The 19,466-nt window shown below is 44.6% G+C and overlaps 1 protein-coding gene across 7 annotated transcripts in view; it reads left to right on the top strand.

The window, feature by feature from the left end:
- The window catches only part of LOC100345779 (putative E3 ISG15--protein ligase HERC6), a 128,639-nt gene that overhangs the window by 75,762 nt on the left and 33,411 nt on the right, over positions 1-19,466 (top strand). For 6 of the 7 annotated variants that reach the window (XM_089303095.1, XM_089303094.1, XM_089303093.1 and 3 more), the window contains 7 exons: positions 4,328-4,555; positions 6,131-6,225; positions 8,829-8,956; positions 10,010-10,146; positions 11,678-11,745; positions 16,427-16,548; positions 17,060-17,119. In XM_089303095.1, the coding sequence (XP_089159221.1) occupies positions 16,493-16,548; positions 17,060-17,119 (116 nt within the window). In that variant the 5' untranslated portion in view covers positions 4,328-4,555; positions 6,131-6,225; positions 8,829-8,956; ... (1 more) ...; positions 11,678-11,745; positions 16,427-16,492. Of the gene's footprint in view, positions 1-4,327; positions 4,556-6,130; positions 6,226-8,828; positions 8,957-10,009; positions 10,147-11,677; positions 11,746-14,744; positions 14,909-16,426; positions 16,549-17,059; positions 17,120-19,466 lie in introns of those variants that run through there. The other variant, XM_089303096.1, reaches the window with a different exon arrangement.

Below are 19,466 nucleotides of genomic sequence, written 5' to 3'. Positions count from 1 at the left end.
GCTGTTCATTTTTTCCTCACCTTTCTTTGTTCTTATTGTACTCTAAATACTGCCTAATGCATATCATACAGCCATAAAGGGCCATCACTGGGACCGCCCTCCACCCTTAGAACTTGGTAGTGGCTTTATTTCCAGGCGCTCACCCTTTATGCTGAATAGCCTGTCTACAACTGGCAACCCTCGACTGATTAAGGACTATTTGTCTTTTTTATTTAGATCAAAGAAAGTGGAGTCTAGCTATTCAAATCTTAATCCTACAATTTGTTTTGCTAAACTCCCCTATACTTTGTCTGTCCTTCATTCAAATTTCTTAGTAGTGATTTCAGGGAGGACCAACAATCCCTGTACCCTCTTATTTATTTATTTACTTTTAAAGATTTATTTATTTATTTGAAAGAGTTACAGAGGGAAAGAGGGAGGGAGGGTGGGAGGGAAAGAGAGAGAGAGAGAGAGAGAAAGAAAGAAAGATTTTCCATCTGCTGGTTCACTCTCCAAATGGCCACAGTGGCCAGAACTGGGCCAATCCAAAGCCAGGAGGCAGGAGCTTTTTCCAGATCTCCCATAGGTGCAGGGGCCTAAGGACTTGGGCCATCCTCTGCTGCTTTCCCAGGTGCATTAGCAAGGAGCTGGATCAGAAGTGGAGTAGCCAGGACTTGAACTGGCACCCATATGGGATGCTGGCGCTGTAGGCAGCAGCTTTACCTGCTATGTCACGGCACTGGCCCCAGTCCTGTATCCTCTTATATGTAGTGAATAGAGCTTGAAAATTAAGTGGACAGAAGACAGATTAACAGAAAAAAGGCAATGAATTTTTACAAGTATTTTTGTGCACAGAAGGTCACAGAAAAGAAGTGGAGCTCAAAGCGGTGGTTAGACTGGGGCCTCATACTTTAACCAAGGGGAGGGAATTTGGGCTTCAAGAGATGAAGAATTGTGTGGGAGGTGACTGGAAATGAAGGGAAGGGAAGGTTGTCTTAGGCCTGTTTATGCAGACTCATCTCGATGCTGGTTCTCTCCAGTGATAAGTCACTCTCCTCTCCTTGGTATGAGAGAGGGGGACACCTCCACAAAAGGAAGCATGTGCCTCGTTTTCAAGGCAGGTGTTAAGGCAGAGAACTCTCCTTGCACGCATTGATTCTCTGTTGCCTTCCACTCACAATAATCCTATGACAACGTGGCATATTTTGGGGTGACATACCTTGGTCCTCTTCAAGGGACATGTAACACTTGTGTATTCTTCAGGTGACGTCTTATGCATCATTGCAGTTGTGCAAAGGAGCTTTGACTGCCTTCTATATGCTGGTTTCTGTGTTAAATACTTTGCTTGTGTTGTCTTACACAATTGCCTAAGAAAGAGAGAAGCTAGCTACTGTTTGTAAACTAGTCTCAGACAGGAGCAAGTTTGGGCTCAGAGGCTTTCAATAGTTTGACCAAGGTTTATACACTAAGAAATGTAAGAAGTGGAATTTGAACTGCTACTGGTTATGTCCCATACTAAGTGCTTAACCACCATACCACACAGACTGTGAGAATCACAGCATGGTTCTCATGCCTTAGGTATATACTTAGCTGAGATCCTAGCTCATATGATTCCTTTTACCTACCACTTCTAGCTATTTGTGGACAAGTGAACTTCACTGAGTCTCACTGTTCTCTCTATAGGATATTGATGCCTAACTTACAAGTTTATTTTATTTTATTTTTAAAAATTTACCTATTTATTTGAAAGTCATAGTTACACACAGAGAGAAGGAGAGGCAGAGAGAGAGAGAGAGAGAGAGAGAGAGAGAGAGAGAGAGAGAAAGTCTTCCATCTGCTGGTTCACTCCCCAATTGGCCGCAATAGCCAGAGCTGCACTGATCTGAAGCCAGAAGCCAGGAGCTGCTTCCAGGTCTCCCACACAGGTGTAGGGGCTCAAGGACTTGGGCCATCTTCTACTGCTTTCCTAGGCCATAGCAGAGAGCTAGATTGGAAGTGGAGCAGCTGGTTGAGCTGGCATCTATATGGGATGCTGGCACTGCAGGCTGCGACTTTACCCACTACCCCACAGCACCAGCCCCAACTTACAGGTTTAATTTTCCTTCTCCCTCCTTCCCTCCCTCCCTCCCTTCCTCCCTTTTTATTTGTTTTAAAGGCAGAGAGACAGAGAGAGATTCTTCCATACACTGATTTCATTCCCCAAATGCCTGCAACAGTTAGGCGTGGGCCAGGCTGAAGGCAGGATCGTAGAACTCAATCTGGGTTTGCCATGTGGATGACACAGACTCAAGTACTTGAGTATCATCTGCTGCCTCCCATGGTGTGCATCAGCAGAAAGCTGGAATTGGAAGCAGAGCAAGGATTCAAACCCAGGCACTCTGATAAGAGGTGCAGGCATCCCCAAGCAGCATCTTAATCCCTGTGCCAAATTCCTGTTTCAAGCTGTTGAGAAAGTTTAGTGAGAGAAGGTACATGTGTATAAGTCATAGCATGTAGTGGGGATGCTCATGTAGGATAACACATGAACAGAGACCAAAAGGAAGGGAGAGAGAACTGATGCAAGCAAGGAAGAATGATACAGGCACAAAGGCCTTGAGGTAGGAGCATGCCCAGCACTGTGTTTCAGGGTTAGCTAAGATCTGGAGAGTTGTGAGCTGGGGGAGAGGAGATCTAGGAAGTGGTGACCATGAGTACTGGTGATGTGGGAGCCATGGTAAGAACAGTCCTTTCACTAGTGAGGGAACTGTATTTTTTTTAACTTCTTAAATATTTATGTATTTGAAAGGCAGAGTGACAGAGAAGGAGGGACAGAGAGAAAGAGCTCATCTATCCTCTGGTTTACTCCCCAAATGGCCACAAAGGCCAGGGTTGGGCCAGGCTGAAACTTGTAACTTGGAGTTCCATTCAGTCTTTCACGTGGGTGGCAGGTGCCCAAGCACTTGGGCCATCTTCTGCTGCTTTCCCAGGTGCATTAGCAGGGAGCTGGATCAGAAGTAGAGCACCTGGGACTTGACCCAGTGCTCTGATATGGAATGCGGGCACCTCAGGATATGGCTTAACCTGCTGTACCACAGCATTGTCCCTACACCTAATGTTTGGAGAATGAAATGCTGGGGCAAAGGTGGAGTCTGGGAGACCAGCACCAGCTTTTGTAATTTTCCAGGAGAGAAAAAGATGGTGACTTGGCTAAGATGGCAACAGTGGAGAGGTAGGAAGTGGTTGGATTCTGGATAGATTTTGGAGGTAGAGGTTTGGGCCTTGCTGGGTGGAAGGTCTAAAAGAGAGGGCTCAAGGCTGACTTCAGATTTTTGGTTTGAGTGGTTAAAAAAGCACAAGTCATGCTCAGCTAGGGGGACAAGAGTGGATGTTATTTGAGGATAGCCCTACCCACCTGTCTGGTCTCGTTTCTGCCTTTATTTCTCTTTTATTTTTTATTTTTTTAAAAGTCTTATTTATTTGACAGGTAGAGTTACAGACAGTGAGAGAGAGAGAGAGAGAGAAAGGGCTTCCTTCTGTTGGTTTACTCCCCAAATGGCAACAGCCAGAGCTATGCCGATCCGAAGCCAGGAGCCAGGTGCTTCTTCCTGGTCTCCCGTGCGGGTGCAGGGGCCTAAGCACTTGGGCCATCTTCTACTGCTTTCCCAGGCCACAGCAGAGTGCTGGACTGGAAGAGGAACAATCGGCATATGGGATGCCGGCACCTCAGAAGGAGGATTAACCTAGTGTGCCATGGTGCCGGCCCCTTCTCTTTTATTTTTTAAAGATCAGTAGAATTAGATACAAATATAAATGTGAAGGAGATCCTGCCATTTTGGACCACATGGATGAACCTGGAGGAGCAGGTGAAAGAAGTGAGACAGAGAAAGACAAACACTGTATGGTCTCGCTTAAATACAGGCTCTAAGAAAGCTGAATTCAGAGAAACATAGTAGAATGGTGGGGAGATGTTGGTCAGAGGATACGAACTTGCAGCTGTAGGATGAACAAGTTCTGGAGACATAAAGTACTGCATCGTCACGATGGTTAACATTGCATGTACTCGCAATTTCCCAAGAGGGTAGAGCTTAAGTATTTCATCACACAAGAGAATGGTAACTGTGAGAGGTAATAGATTGTTAATTAGCTGATTGTGGATTTCATTTCACTACATATGTATGTATGTGTGTGTATGTACATATATATATATACACTCTTCACATTGAAAACCTTACATATATGTAATTTTTTATTTGTCAATTGTACTTTAATATAGCTGTACAAAAAAAGATTTCTGGGTTTGGGGTAGTAGTTTTGACTTGTGGTATCCCATGTGTGTGCAATTCTGAACTTCTCCTCTTTATTTTTATAGATAGCCAAGTGTTTTCATGGGGGAAGAACAGCCAAGGGCAGCTGGGCCTGGGGGAGCAGTTCCCCTCCCAAGCCAGTCCACAGAGGGTAAGATCCCTGCAGGGGATCCCCGTGGCTCAGGTGGCGGCAGGAGGGGCTCACAGCTTCGCCCTGTCTCTCTCTGGGACTTCATTTGGCTGGGGAAACAACAGTGCAGGGCAGCTGGCCCTCAGCGGAGATAATGTCCCAGGTAAGGATTTAGGCTCACTCTCGCAATAAATCATTATCTTTTTGCAGTTGGTACACAAACCCAGCAAAGAGCAGTCTCCCAAGCTTTGTGACATGTTGGAATCATCTGGGGTGCCAAGTTAGTTCCCTCTGGCTGGCAAGAATTATCCCAAACTCAGTGGCTTAAATATGACCTTGTAGTTTGGTGGCCAGAAGTCTGACCTGGGTCTCCCTGGGTTCAAGTCAAGGTGTCAGCAGGACTGCCTGCCTCTCCAGAAGCTCCAGAGGAGAATTCGTTTTCTTGCCTTTCCAGCTTCTAGAAGCTGCCTCCATTCATTGACTCATAGCCCTTCTTCAAAGCTAGTGATGGCCGATTCCATCACCTTAGTCTGACCCTTCCTTCTCTGTTTTCCTCTTTTAAGAGACCCTTGTGACTACCTGGAACAGCTTGGATAATCCAGGCTAATCTCCCTGTTTTAAAGTCGGCTGACTAGCAGTTGTTATTCCAACTGCCTCTTTACCTCCCCTCTGCCATGTTCCCCAGCATAAGCATAGGCTCCAGAGTTAGGAAGTGGGAGGCCATTAGTGTGTCTACCATAGGGCCCTTTAAAAGCTCCAGTGCCCAGGCTGGGCTCTGTATCGCTTAAATCAAAATGCCTGGGTGTGAAGGCATCTGTGGCTATTTGGGATCTCACAGGCGATCCCAATGTGCAGGAGAGCTTGGGAACCACACTACTCGGCATGGTTCCTCTGGAAGTAAGACTCACCAAACAGTCTTCCAGAAAAAACCATCTTGCTCTGTTCAGTTCTTTACAGTCAGCCAACATGCATTTAGCACCCACTGTGTGCCTGTGCCGTATGGAGCATTTATTTCATTGAGCCCTCTCAGTGAGGGGTAGGTTCTCTTGTTATCTCGCTTATTGTTACATATTTTCAGAGCACCTACTTTCTGATAGAAATAAATACATGACAGTGATATTATTGAGGAAAAGAGTCTTGAGGCTTAGCTTTCTAGGTCAATAGCCTCAACTTTCCAGAAGATTCCAGAAGAGCTTGCAGACATAGAAGCTAAAGGACGACTTATTTTTGGTCTTTTCCAAAACAGAGTTTTCACTCTGTTTTATACTTCAATCATTCACTTTTTTTTTTTTAAAGATTTATTTTATTTATTTGAAAGACAGAGTTACAGAGAGGCAGAGACAGAGAGAGAGAGGTCTTCCATCCACTGGTTCATTCCCTAGATGGCTGCAACCGCTGGAGCTGTGCCGATCCGAAGCCAGGAGCCAGGAGCCAGGAGCTTCTTCTGGGTCTCCCACGTGGGTGAAGGGGCCCAAAGACCTGGGCCATCTTCTACTGCTTTCCCAGGCCACAACAGAGAGCTGGATCAGAAGAGGAGCAGCTGGGACTAGAACCAGTGCCCATATGGGATGCCAGCACTTCAGGCCAGGGCTTTTAACCCACTGCACCACAGCGCCGGCCCCCAATCATTCACTTTTAAAGTATGCTAACATATCAGATAATAAAATATGAAAATATAAAACCTCATGAAATCTGAATCCATTTCTTATACCGTAGGCATTCTGCTTTCTTTCAACAGTGCAAAGCCCCAAGCCTCATTCCATTGGTGCCCTGAAGAAGCTGGGCGTGATTTATATCAGCTGTGGTTCTGAGCATACAGCAGTGCTCACTCAGGTAATCCTAATGTGCTGGTATTTTTTAAAATCCCAGAGTAGTGTTAACAAGGTACCTGTATTCATTAGCGTGCAAACCAAGATATTTTCATCTATCTAGACTGTTAAAATATCATAAATCAAGAAGCTCGTGAACATAGAAACGTGTTTCTCCCAGTTGTGGAGGCTGTGATGTCGCCGGTCGTGTTGTGAGCAGATTCAGAGTCTGATGAGGGCCAGCTTTCTGATTAGTAAATCACCGTGTTTTTGTTGTGTCCTTATTTTGTGGAAGGGGTGAGGAGTCTCTCTAGGGCCTCTTTTATAAGGGAACGAATTCCATTCATGAAGGATCTGCCCTCAGGCCCTAATCATTTGCCTGACACATCACCTGCAGATGTCATCACATTGAAGGTTAGGGTTTCCAAATGGATTTTGGGTAGGCACAGCCATTCAGACCACAACATAAGATGTGCAACAGTGTGTAGATGTACCCATTAACACATAAATACCTGGAGAGGAAACATGAACCAAATTTAAATCACAAGAGTTTTCAAGGTCGTATGATCAAAGCTACTTTCTGCTTTGGAAATATTTTCAGATACCCTCTAAGTTAGATGAATATAGGAGCTAATCCTTTTAGCAGTTGCTCATGGACAATGCAGTTCTATGGATAAAATTGATCATAGAAGCAGCAAAGTAATTTTTGCAATCCTTTGATAACCTACTTTATAGACTAGAACATATTTCCTTCCATTTCTTGCTTGGCAGAATATGACCCAGTGTCCTAATGTATTCTTGCCCTTTTTATCCTGGCCATGCAACCTTTTCCAATGGGATGGGCTCTTTCTGTAGCCATAAAGAATAGACTCAAGGGGGCTGGCACTGTGGCGTAGTGGGTAAAGCCACCTCCTGCAGTGCTGGCATCCCATATGGGCGACGGTTTAAGTCCCAGTTGTTCCACTTCAGATCCAGCTCTCTGCTATGGCCTGGGAAAGCAGTAGAAGATGGCCCAAGTCCTTGGGCCCCTGCACCCCCATGGGAAAACCCAAAGGAAGCTCCTGGCTCCTGGCTTCGAATCAGTGTAGCTCCGGCCATTGTTGCCATCTGGGGAGTGAACCAGCGGAGGAAAGACCTCTCTCTCTCTCTGCCTCTCCTTCTCTCTCTGTATAACTCTGACTTTCAAGTAAATAAATCAATATTTTTTTAAAAAAAGAATGAATCTAAAAAAATAGACTTGAGAACTCTTTGTGTAGTTGAAATATTTGATTTAAAAATATATGCCCCAATGACTTCTGCTGTTTTTATTCATTTTATTTTTTAAATTTATTTGTTCTTAAAGATTTATTTATTTATTTGAAAGGCAGAGTTGGAGAGACAGAATGAGAGAGAGAGAGAGAGAGAGAGAGAGATCTTCCATCCGCTGGTTCACTTCTCAAATGGCCTCAGCAGCTGAAGCTAGGCCAATCTAAAGCCAGGAGCCAGGATCTTCTGGTTTCCCATGTGGTTGCAGGGGCCAAGGCACTTGGGCCATCTTCTAGTGCTTTCCCAGCCACATTAGCAGAGGGTTGGATCGAAAGTGGAGCCACTGGAACTGGCACCCATGTGGGATGCTGGCGTTGCAGATGGTGGCTTTACCCACTATGCTAATAGCACCCGGCCCCTGTTGTTTGTTTTAAAAAAGCATGTTTTAAATTAGGAAAACCGGCTGGCGCCATGGCTCAATAGGCTAATCCTCTACCTAGCGGCGCCGGCACACTGGGTTCTAGTCCCGGTCAGGGCACCGGATTCTTTCCCGGTTGCCCCTCTTCCAGGCCAGCTCTCTGCTGTGGCCCGGGAAGGCAGTGGAGGATGGCCCAAATGCTTGGGCCCTGCACCCCATGGGAGACCAGGAGAAGCACCTGGCTCCTGCCTTCGGATCAGCACGGTGCGCCAGCCGCAGCGCGCCAGCCATGGCGGCCATTGGAGGGTGAACCAATGGCAAAAAGGAAGACCTTTCTCTCTCACTATCCACTCTGCCTGTCCAAAAAAAAAAAAAAAAGGAAAACCTCACTTGTTTGGATTTTGTAGTTCTCTGTTGATATGAGGCAGTTAAAGTTGTTTTTAGTCATAGAATCATCTTTTATACTTACATGTTGGTGTTACCTTGATTCAGTTAATTTGTGCCTCCATTCATTCAACAAATGTTTAGTAAGTGCTTGGTTCTTCCCCCACCCCTGGCTTTATTGTGGTATAATTGATAAATAAAAATTATATATATATTATGAAATGATTGTCATAGTCAAATTCATTAACATGTATCACCTCACCTTTTATCTTTTCATGTGTAGTGAGAATCTTTAAGATTTACTCTTAGCAGTTTTTAAGTATATAACACATTATGCCTAACCATAGTCACCATGCTGTACAATACATCCTTAGAGTTCCTGGTTTCTAAAGGAATGCTAGTGATTTTTCATGTTTTATATGTTAACACTGTATTCACTATCAGAAATAATAAAGAATCCTCTTATTTATACAGAGCTGATATTTCACATAGAACTCTAATAGTAACTATTATGTGAAACTTAGTTTATAAATTTTAGTGGCCTTTTGAACCTGGACTAATCTGATTTCTTTTCAAAACAGGATGGGAAAGTGTTCACATTTGGAGACAATAGTTTTGGACAGCTGGGACACAGCTCCACTGCTGAAAAGAGAGGTCCACAGCTGGTGGAAGGAATTGATGGCCTGGTCTCACAGATTGATTGTGGAAGGTAATAGCCTTTATTTATTTTTGTAGCATGGTTAAAAAGTGTTGTATTTTATTACTTAGAAACAACTCATATAGAAAATATTCAAACCTTGAAACCCTAAAATATGTGACTTCTCTTTTTTGTGTGTTAAAAAATTATTAGAGAGGCAAAGGGATATGAGGATGGTGGGGTAGGGGGGAGAGAGAGAGAGAGAGAGAGAGAGCGAGTGAGCCCACATTTGCTGGTTCACTCTTGTATGTCCCTACAATGACCATGGCTGGGCTAGGCTAAAGCCGGCAGCCAGGAATTCAATCCAGAACTCTCATGTGGATGGCAGAAACACAGCTGCTTGAGCCATCACCCGTCTCCTAGGGTCTGTATCAGCAGGAAGCTGCGACCAGGATCTGGAGCTGGGAATGGAACCCGGCGCTTCAATGGGTGACGTGGGCATCTCAGCCACTGGGCTAAATGCTTGCCCCATGGCTTCTCTTTTTATGGAGCATTTTTATTTCTGAAAAATTACTTCTTTCATTTCAAATACAGTTCAATTTTTCAGGTTTTCTTCATCAGACACTTCATTTATTTTTATGAGAAATTATTAGACATCTACTGTGTAAGGGCCACCCTACTAGATGCTGCAGAGTAGGAGTTTATTGATAACAAAAATGGTAGTGCTTGCCTGCTTGAGTGGATAACACAGAGTTAATCTCAGGCCTGAAGAAGATGATATATATTTGCCTGTGTATTCGGAGTTATGCGTGACCTAATTATGGGGACACTTTTGAGTGTTTACCAAATGCATTAAGAAAAATGCTGGTATGTAAAATGCAAATGATAGAAACGTGGTAAAGAACCATTCATAATACTCTGTCTTTAAGATTGATACTGAGTGTGTATATTCACTCACCCTCTGTTCAGCTACATCATTTGGTGCCCTCTGACAGTGACACTGTGATGGGGCACTGGGTTCTTTATAAGTGTGAATCTCTTATTTTATGTTAAGGGACATCATCCTTCTCAAAACCCGTGAGTATGGCTTCTGGACTTCATTATAATGCACTCTCTCTCCTGTAGTTATCACACCCTTGCATTTGTCTACACCACTGGCCAGGTGGTATGTTTTGGTTGTGGAGCAAGGGACAGAAGCAATCCAACTCCTCCAGAGGACCTGCCAGAGGACGTTGGCGTTAGCTGCCTGATTTCTGCTGATGGTATGAGTGGTCCCACTGCTTCAGATTTTGTGTTCATTGATGTCACTGGAGAGAAAATATTAATGTACTTCCTTTCTTTGTTAAAAAATTGTTTGTTTATGGGAAAAGTAAAGAGAGATCCTCTATCCACTGGCCTACTCCCTCAAATGCCTGCAATAGCTAGGGCTGGGCCACGTTGAGGTCAAGCTCCTGGAACTCAATTTGGGTCTCCCATGTGGGTGGCAGGGGGCCCACTACTGGACCCCTCCCCCACTGCCTCCAAGGGTGCACCTCAGCAGAAAGCTGGATCGAAAGTAAAGCCAGGACTCAGCTCAGGAACTTCAGGATGGGACATGGTGTCCCGAGCAGCACCCCAACTACTGTGCTGAAAGCCTGCTCATAAGCCACTTTCTTTTCTTCTTCTTTTTTTTTTTTTTATAAGATTCACTTATTTGAAAGTTGGAGTTACACAGAGAGAAGGAGAGGCAGAGAGAGAGAGAGAGAGAGAGAGAGAGGTCTTCCATCCACTGGTTCACTCCCCAATGGGCTGCCACACTGGAGCTGTGCCGATCCGAAGCCAGGAGCCAGGAGCTTCTTCCAAGTCTCCCACATGGCTGCAGGGGCCCAAGGACTGAGCCATCTTCTACTGCTTTCCCAGGCCATAGCAGAGAGCTGTATCGGAAGTGGAGCAGCCGGGACTCGAACCGGTGCCCATATGGGATGCTGGCACTGCAGGCGGCAGCTTTACCTGCTATGCCACAGCACTGGCCTCTGCCACTTCTTTTCAAAGGAGCCCCTAGAACCATGGTTCTTCAAGTACTTTTCTTTTCTTTTTTTCAACTTAGGTGTTGTGTTTTTTTTTTTTTTTTTTTTTAATGCAGTGATTCCTGGTATATTTGGTAATCACTTCTAAAGATGGAGATAATACAAAAGAAGGTCCTAAATGGTTACTTAAGCACCTGAATAATATAGTTAAAACTTTTTTTTTAATTTGAGAGGCAGACAAACACATAGATAAGGAGCTTCCACCTGCTAGTTCAGTCCCCAGATATCTAAAATGGCCTGGGATGGGCCAGCCCAAAGCTGAGAGCTGAGAACTAAGTCCAGGTCTCTTAACATGTGTGGCAGGAACCCAGTTACTTTAGCCATCACTTGCTATGCCTGCGGTTTGTATTAGCAGGGAGCTGAGTAAGGAGCTGCAGCTGGGATTTGAACACAGGCACTCTGATATGGGACACAGGTCTCTTAATCAATGTCTTAACTGCTAGGCAAAACATCCACCCCCGAATAATGTACTTTTATATATTTAAGCCAACCTCTTCTAAAGCAGGTCAGGCTGGCTTCATCATGCAAGTGCATGGAAAATTGAGCTTTAAACTAAGTACATGTATGATGTGTAATCGATGAAATTTACTGTTTTGTGGTTTTTATAGTCAAAATTCATTTTGGAGACTGTAAATTGCCAATAAGTAACTAAATTTGGCTTGCTAATGTATCACATTTATTTCTTACTTTTAAAAACTCTATGCATGGATTTATGACTTCCTTTTAGACCTGGTGGATGTTCAAGTCAAACACATTTTTGCTGGAACCTATGCCAACTTTGTGACAACTTCTCAGGTACCTATTACACTGTGTTGCTTTTAAAAATTATATTTTTCTGTAGATTTCAGAGTGTTATTTCAAACATTGTCTTATCCATATAGTAAGATTTCTTACTAAAAATAATGAAGTCCTCTGTTACAATGCTTTTGAAAATATGTTAAGCAATTTTCACTTCTTCATTTGTCAAACTTCTTAATAGATGTGAACTCAAACGCAACGTCATTGGTTTTGTACTAGCATTTATAAATCTTTTTTATTTTTTAAAAAATTTTTAGAAGATTTATTTATTTATTTGAAGAGCAGAGTTATAAAGAGACAAGCAGAGAGAGAGAGAGAGAGGGAGGAGAGAGAGAGGTCTTCCATTTGGTGGTTTACTCCCCAGATGGCCGCAAAGGCCGGAGCTGGGCTGATCCGAAGCCAGGAGCCAGGAGCTTCTTCTGGGTCTCCTACGTTGGTGCAGGGGCCCAAGGACTTGGGCCATTTTAAACTGCTTTCCTAGGCTATAGTAGAGAGCTGGATCAGAAGTGGAGCAACCGGGTCCCAAACGGGTGCCACATGGGATGCCGACACTGTAGGCAGCAGCTTTACCTGCTCCACCACAGTGCAGGCCCCAGCATTTAAAAAAAAATTTTTTTTTTTTTTTTGACAGGCAGAGTGGATGGTGAGAGAGAGAGAGAGAGAGAGAGAGAGAGAAAGGTCTTCCTTTTCTGTTGGTTCGCCCCTCAATGGCCACTGCGGCTGGCGCGCTGCGGCCGGCGCACCGCGCTGATCCAAAGCCAGGAGCCAGGTGCTGCCTCCTGGTCTCCCATGCGGGTGCAGGGCCCAAGTACTTGGGCCATCCTCCACTGCCCTCTCTGGCCACAGCAGAGAGCTGGACTGGAAGAGGAGCAACCGGGACAGAATCCGGCGCCGCGACTGGGACTAGAACCCGGTGTGCCGGCGCCGCAGATGGAGGATTAGCCTATTGAGCCATGGCGCCGGCCCCCAGCATTTTTTTTTTAGCAAGTAATATTGATGCCAGTAATAACATTAATTATTAACATGAGTGGTATTAACCACATATCAGGCCCCTGTCAAGTATTTCAAAACGATCAACATGTTGAATGCGTATGTCAACTCCAGTTGATGTTATTTTTTCCTTTGAAAAACTGAGGTGAGCTTATCCAAAGTTGCTGTATTCATGAGCGGTGAGCTAGATTAAAATCCAGGGAGTACATCTACAAAGCCTACTCTGTTACCTACCACACGTTTGTGTCTTCCTGATTCTGAATAGAGAGGATTTTGCTGTTATATTTCTGAGAAATGTTTGTGTGGAGATTTAAAGCACATACACGCACGCACACACACACACACACAGATGTAGTTATTTTCCTAAAGTGTATGCTTTTGTATTACTGGGGCTGTTTCAAATTTGATCTCTATATAGATGTTCTGTATTCCTTGGGACGGAAAATGACCAGAAGCAAAAGGGTCTGTGCTACTGGGGACAGTTAAGAGATGATGCCCGGGTTGTTCTTTTAACAGCTATCAGTCAGTCAGTCAACAAACATTGAGTGCCTTTCTGGGATCAAGCTCTGCTCTTGGCTCTTGGGACAAGAGTAAATAATACAGGCAAGGTTGCCCTTGTTCATAGCTTTTGTACTTTACAGGAAGTACCAGGAAATGAACACATGAGTGTACAACAAATAAGAATGCATTAGAGAGTGACGAGTACTTGGAAGAAAACGTAATGTACCATTTGAGTTGGATGAGATGGGCTTCTCTAAAAATATCTGTCTGCAGAGGCCTCAGAGACACTGCGAGGTCTGAACAGAGATCTTAGCCATGCTTAGATCCAGAGAAAGAGATGGGCTTCTCTGAAAATATCTGTCTGCAGAGGCCTCAGGGAGACTGTGAGGTCTGAACAGAGATCTTAGCCCTGCTTAGATCCAGAGAAAGAGCCTTCAAAGTAGGGGGAACGGAGCAGGGAAAGGCCCTGGGGCAAGGATAGGCTTGGCAGGTGGAACAGAAAGGTTGTGCGGGATGAGCCGGTTGTGGAGGATGGGGCCAGCTGTGTGGGATGTGGGCCAGAAGACCCAAAGGCTTAGGTAAAGTTCCGGATCTGCAGCGTAGGGGAGGTGTTGGCAGTAGGAGATACACGTGGTTGGTATCCGACTGTGCATGGTACTTAAAGTAGAAATGAGAAGAGGGGGACAGAATCGAGCCCCACCAGATTTCTCCATGAGAGGACAGATGGTGGAGGAGGAGCCAGAAAGGGAGCAGGTTCTGAGGTGACGGGAACCCAGGAGAGGGTGTCTCATCAGGCCAAGAGAGGAAACTGGTGGGGACGGACTGTCCAGCCCACAGGCCCTATGAGGGCTGTGGAATCATTTGATCTGGCCCTGCCATGGCAACCACAGGCTGGACTCAAACGTCAATACATCTGTAGCAGGTCGATTTTTGAGTTGATAATTTTGTGTGGCCCATGAAGGAGGTTATCAACATCCACATGGCCCTTGGCAGGAAAAAGGCTTGCTAGGCCTGATAGAGGGGGGAAAGTTTAGTTCCCCTTGAACACAGTTGAGAGGTCAAGTGAGGGTAGCACGGGATGTTGGTTTTTGCCATGGGAAGCTTGTGTTGCTTCAGCGGAGAGAGGAGAGGAGCCTGAGTGGAACAGGCTGGACACAGTAGGAGGGGAGCAAGCAGAAACTATGCCCGGGACAACCCTAAGAAGCTGGGATGGGAAAGAGAGTAGAGAATTAGGAAGAGTAGAAACTGGTGTCTGAGCAAGAGTGAATAATGGCAGAAGCAATGTCCCTGACAGGAGAGAGGAAGCAGAATCTGGTGCAGAACTGAGGGCTTAGAGCAGAAATCATTGTCCCCCTGAAAAAGGGAAGAGCACCCTTGAGGTGGGTGAATGGTGGGAGGCCTCCAAGTGTGGTCCCCAAATGGGGAGCATCTTCATCACTGGAGAATTGGTGAGGTGCAAATTTAAGAAAAATTTTTTTAATTTCTTTTTTTTTTTTTTACCAGAGAGAATTAGAGTTGGTTCCTATTTGTGTTCATTCCTCCAGTGCCTAAAATGGCCAAGGCTGGACCAGAGTTGAAGTCAGGAGCTGGGAACAATCCACTGTCTCCCATATGGGAGACATGGACCCAATTATTTTGATCCTTCACTGCTGCCTCCCAGGGTCTAGCTGTAAGTTCTTGAGTTCTGCCCTGACCCACCTGTGACATTGCAGCTAGAAAGCTGTTTTAACACCCCCGCCCCCAACCAGCATCACCTGCCAGGTGATTCTGATGCCATGAAAGTTTGATTTAATCTATTAGAAGGCCAGAGAGATTGGTATTGTTATTCAATTTATTTTTGTGATGAAATACATAGCATGTAAAATTTGCCATTTTAGAGGTTTTCAAGTATGTAGTTCATTGGCATTAATTACATTCACTGTCCATGTCCAAAATTCTGATCACCCCAAGCAAATGTTTTAACTATTAAATGACAACTCCTCATTCCCTCCCCCAACCCTAGATAATCTCAAATCTACTTTCTGTCTCTAGGAGTTTGTCTATTCTAGAGAATTCATATAAGTGTAATCATATAATATTTGTTAATATTGTATCTGGCTTATTGAACTCAGCATGTTTCCAAAGTTCATCCACATTGAAGCATGTATCAGAATTTCACTCTTAAGGCTCAATAATATTCCATTGTAGGTATTTACACATTTGTTTATCCATTTGTCTGTTAATGGACATTTGTGTTGTTTACATCTTTTAAAAATATTTATTTATTTATATGTTTTGAAGGGCAGGGAGATGAAATAGAGGGAGAGAGAGACAGAGATTTTTCATCCTCTGGTTCACTCCTCAAATGCCTGCAACATTTGGGGCTGGGCCTGGAACTAGGAACTCGATCTGGGTCTCCCAGGTAGGTGGCAGGGACCCAAGTACTTAAGCCATCATCTGCTTCCTTCCAGGGTCTGCATTAGCAGGAAGCTAGAATTAGAAGTGGAGCTGGGACTCAAACCAGGCATTCCAGTATGGAGTGCAGGTGCCCCACTGCACCAAATGTCCACCTCTGTTTCCATCTTGTTGTTGTTATTGTGAATAATGGTGTAATGAATTTTTAAAAAGATTTATTTATTTGAAAGAGTTACAGAGATGGAGAGGGTGGAAAGAGGTATTCTAGCCACTGGTTCACTCTCCAAATGGTCACAGTGGCCAGAGCTGAGCTGATCTGAAGCCAATAGCCAGGAGCTTCTTCAAGATCTCCCATGCGGGTGCAGGGCCCAAGGACTTGGACCATCTACTTCTTTCCCAGGCTGTAACAGAGAGCTGGATCAGAAGTGGAGCAGCCAGGACTCGAACCAGCACCCATATGGGATGCCGGCACTGCAGGCGGCGGCTTTACCCTCCACACCACAGCACCAGTACCTGTAATGAATATTGATTAACAATGATCTGTTTGAGGTCCTGTTTTCAGTTATTTTGTATTATTCTATTTTTTTAAAAAAAGTGATAAAATTCAGACTGAGCAGCATAACCCAGGCTAGGAAGTGCAACAGCCAAGCCATTCTTATGCTAAGCTTCTTCTACCAAACACCTGCCTGAGTGGGCAGTGCCAAATGTTTTACCTTATCATCTCTTATTCAGCACGTGTGTGTGTGTGTGTGTGTTTTGTGGTCATAATCCTGTTTTTTTTTCTTCCTTGAAGGATGCTGGTTCCACAAGAATTCCCAGGAAAACCCTTCCAGAAATAAGCCAAATTAACCAGTCCCTGATGGAAAAATGGATAGCAGTGAAAAGAAGAAGTAGTGAACAAGAAGTGGCTAAAAGGTGGCTCTGTCTGTTAAATTATAAACCACTCTTACCTGTTTCTGAAGCCTTGGTCATTTTATCCTAGACATAAGAAACAGGATATGCATTGTGATGAAGGCCTTTGCATTTCAACCATGATTCTCTCCTGTTATCTCTTAGGTTGAGTAAGTCATTGATGGATCTAGCCATGCACCTTTTATTTAATATAAATAAGAGATATGCTGAGTGCATAAGAGAGCCCAGGTACCATCATAGGTGAGGAAAGATGCAGGAGGGAATCCAAAAGGCTCACAAAGACTAAGATACACTGTTTTCGTATCTTCATAGATTACTCTATGGAGTTTCATGACTTTTAATCGCCATAGGATGGATTTTATTTATAAAGAGTTTTAATCTATTCAGAATTTGGGAGACCTTTAAGAGATTAATTTTTTTATTAATAACATTTTCACAGTATTTATTCAGATATGATAAAAGAAGACATGCTTTGTAGAATATTGTAACTTAACCCTTGTTATTTCTTTTTCAGGGAAATTAGGATGATATTTTCATCTCCTGCTTGTCTAACAGCAAGTTTTTTAAAGAAAAGGTAATACTTGTATGAAACTGTATTTGTTTAAAACACTGGGAATATTTAAAATATGTTTCTAATTAGTCACTTTCATTTGTGCATTTTGTAACCTATAATACAAAAAGTCCAGCCTGGAGAATTGTCATAGAATTCCTCCATTTTATGAAGTGATTTGCTACAAGACAACTATAAGTTATGATTACTAATAAACATTGTTTACTTCCTCTGCACTTCCTTCTTCTATTATCTGATTGGACCAAATGATTTTTTAAAAAGATATTATTTATTTGAAAGATAGCATTGCAGGGAGAGAGGGAGAGAGAGAAAGAGAGATCTCCCATCCACTGGTTTACTCCTATCGTGGCAGAGGGTGGACCAGCCCAAATCCAGAAGACTGGAACACCATTCGGTCTCCAACATGGGTGACAGGGGCTCAAGTACCCGGGCCACCTTCCACTGCTTTCCCAGGCGCTTTAGCAGGGAGCAAGGTGGGAAGTTGCTGGGGAAATAAAGCAGCCAGGACTCAAACTAGTTTCTGTGGGATGCCAGTGTCAGAAAGGCAGCTTAACCCACTGGACTGCAAGGCTGGCCACCGAATGATGTTGTTTCAGGATCTTTGTGTCGACAATCGATTAGCTTAATCCCACATTGCTTTAGCACTTCCACGCCAATGGTGCACTTTACTTACCATTCCGACTCTGTGAAATCAATAGGGAAATAGATCTTATTCTACCTTGAACTCATTGCTGCAGAGGAAATTCTGATTTTTCTGCTGTTAACTTGGCATCAGAAGGTTCTACATGTTTGACTCCCTCCTGGCCGCTAGGTGGTACTCATTTAACCCTTGCTGCCATCTCTTGCATGTACACAACCTCCAGTAGTGTTACTGGTTCCCAGCCTGGGTGCGTTCGAGGTCAGCTTGGGGCCTCACCGAACTGTTGGGGCCTAACAGTTTCTTTTTTTTTTTTAAAGATTTATTTTTATTATTTGAAAGTCAGAGTTACATAGAGAGAGAAGGAGAGGTAGAGAGAGAGAGAGAGAGAGAGAGAGGTCTTTCATCTGCTGCTTCACTCCCCAAATGGCTACAACAGCTGGAGCTGTGCTTATCCGAAGCCAAGAGCCAGGAGCCTCCTCCGGGTTTCCCACGTGGGTGCAGGGGCCCAAGGACTTGGGCCATCTCCTATTGCTATCCCAGGCCATAGCAGAGAGCTGGATCGGAAGTGGAGCAGCTGGGTCTCGAACCAGCACTCATATGAGATGCCAGCACTTCAGGCCAGGGCGTTAACCCGCTGCACCACAGTGCCGACCCCAAGGGCTCTAACAGTTTCACCAGAAAAGCTCAGGAAGCTCTTAGGGCTTCTTGCTATCACTTCCTGAAGAAGCATGCTGCTGGAATCCAAAAGGCATCCCTATTCATCTTTACTTATCCCGCCAAAAGCAAGAGAATGTTACTGAAAGAGGTAGATCTGCTGCCCAACGCCTACACACACCAGTCTGTAACACTTGTCTTTGCTGGCCAGCAAAAAGGAGACAGGTGTTGTGACTCAAATAAAAAGGAGACAGGTGTTATGACTCAAATCTGCCTCCCCAAAGAGTGGTCTGGAGTAAACTTTTATGGATTCAATAGGAAAAACTGGCGAGACAGGCTTTGATTGGGGTGGGGCTTGGAATCAGGCCATTTATGGTGAAGTTTAGTAAGACAGGCTCTGGCCCAGGATTTTCTTGTTCATGGGACTGCTGGCTTGGAAAGGGCTCCGGTGCATCCAAGTTCCGGTCCTGCTTGCCTCTCTTTGGTTCCGCAGGTGAGGTCTTTTCTTCTGTGTGCACTGGAGTCCCTCTGTGCATGAGCAACTAAGTCTTTGAACCAGCTCTTCTGGACAATAGGAGCTGTAAATGATGTGATCAGACGTTTATAAAGGCTGAAACCTACTGTTCAAGTGTAGTGCAGCAAGGAAGGTTGGGGGAAACACAGTTTGAGGCTTTTGCTCTCTGGGGTGGTAAGGGGAACCCAATTAAGGGGATGTTCTGGTTTCAAAACCAGGACCACTTCCCTCTTCTAATTCTGTCATCTTTCTCTCCCTTTGCCTTCTTCTCTTTGCTACCCTTCCATACTGGAGGGGAAAGACTGTCTCAGTCAAAGGATTCTATTTCTTCCCCACTGCAACCTCAGAGAACCCTATATACCTTAAAAATATTATCTTTGTGTGGCAGCAGGTTAAGCCACCTGCCCACCGGTGCTCCATTTCAGATCCAGCTCTCTGCTAATGGGCCTGAGAAAGCAGCAAAGATGCCCCAAGTGCCCGGGCCCCTGCCACCCATGTGGGAGATGGGGATGGAGTTTCTGGTTCCTGGCTCTGGCCATTTG

The sequence above is a fragment of the Oryctolagus cuniculus genome, chromosome 8 (assembly GCF_051225735.1).
Source record: "Oryctolagus cuniculus isolate XC-2025 breed Fujian yellow rabbit chromosome 8, ASM5122573v1, whole genome shotgun sequence".
NCBI classification, from domain to species: domain Eukaryota; kingdom Metazoa; phylum Chordata; class Mammalia; order Lagomorpha; family Leporidae; genus Oryctolagus; species Oryctolagus cuniculus.
Note: the sequence above shows the minus strand (reverse complement) of the source record. Positions and strands in the feature narration are given on the sequence as shown.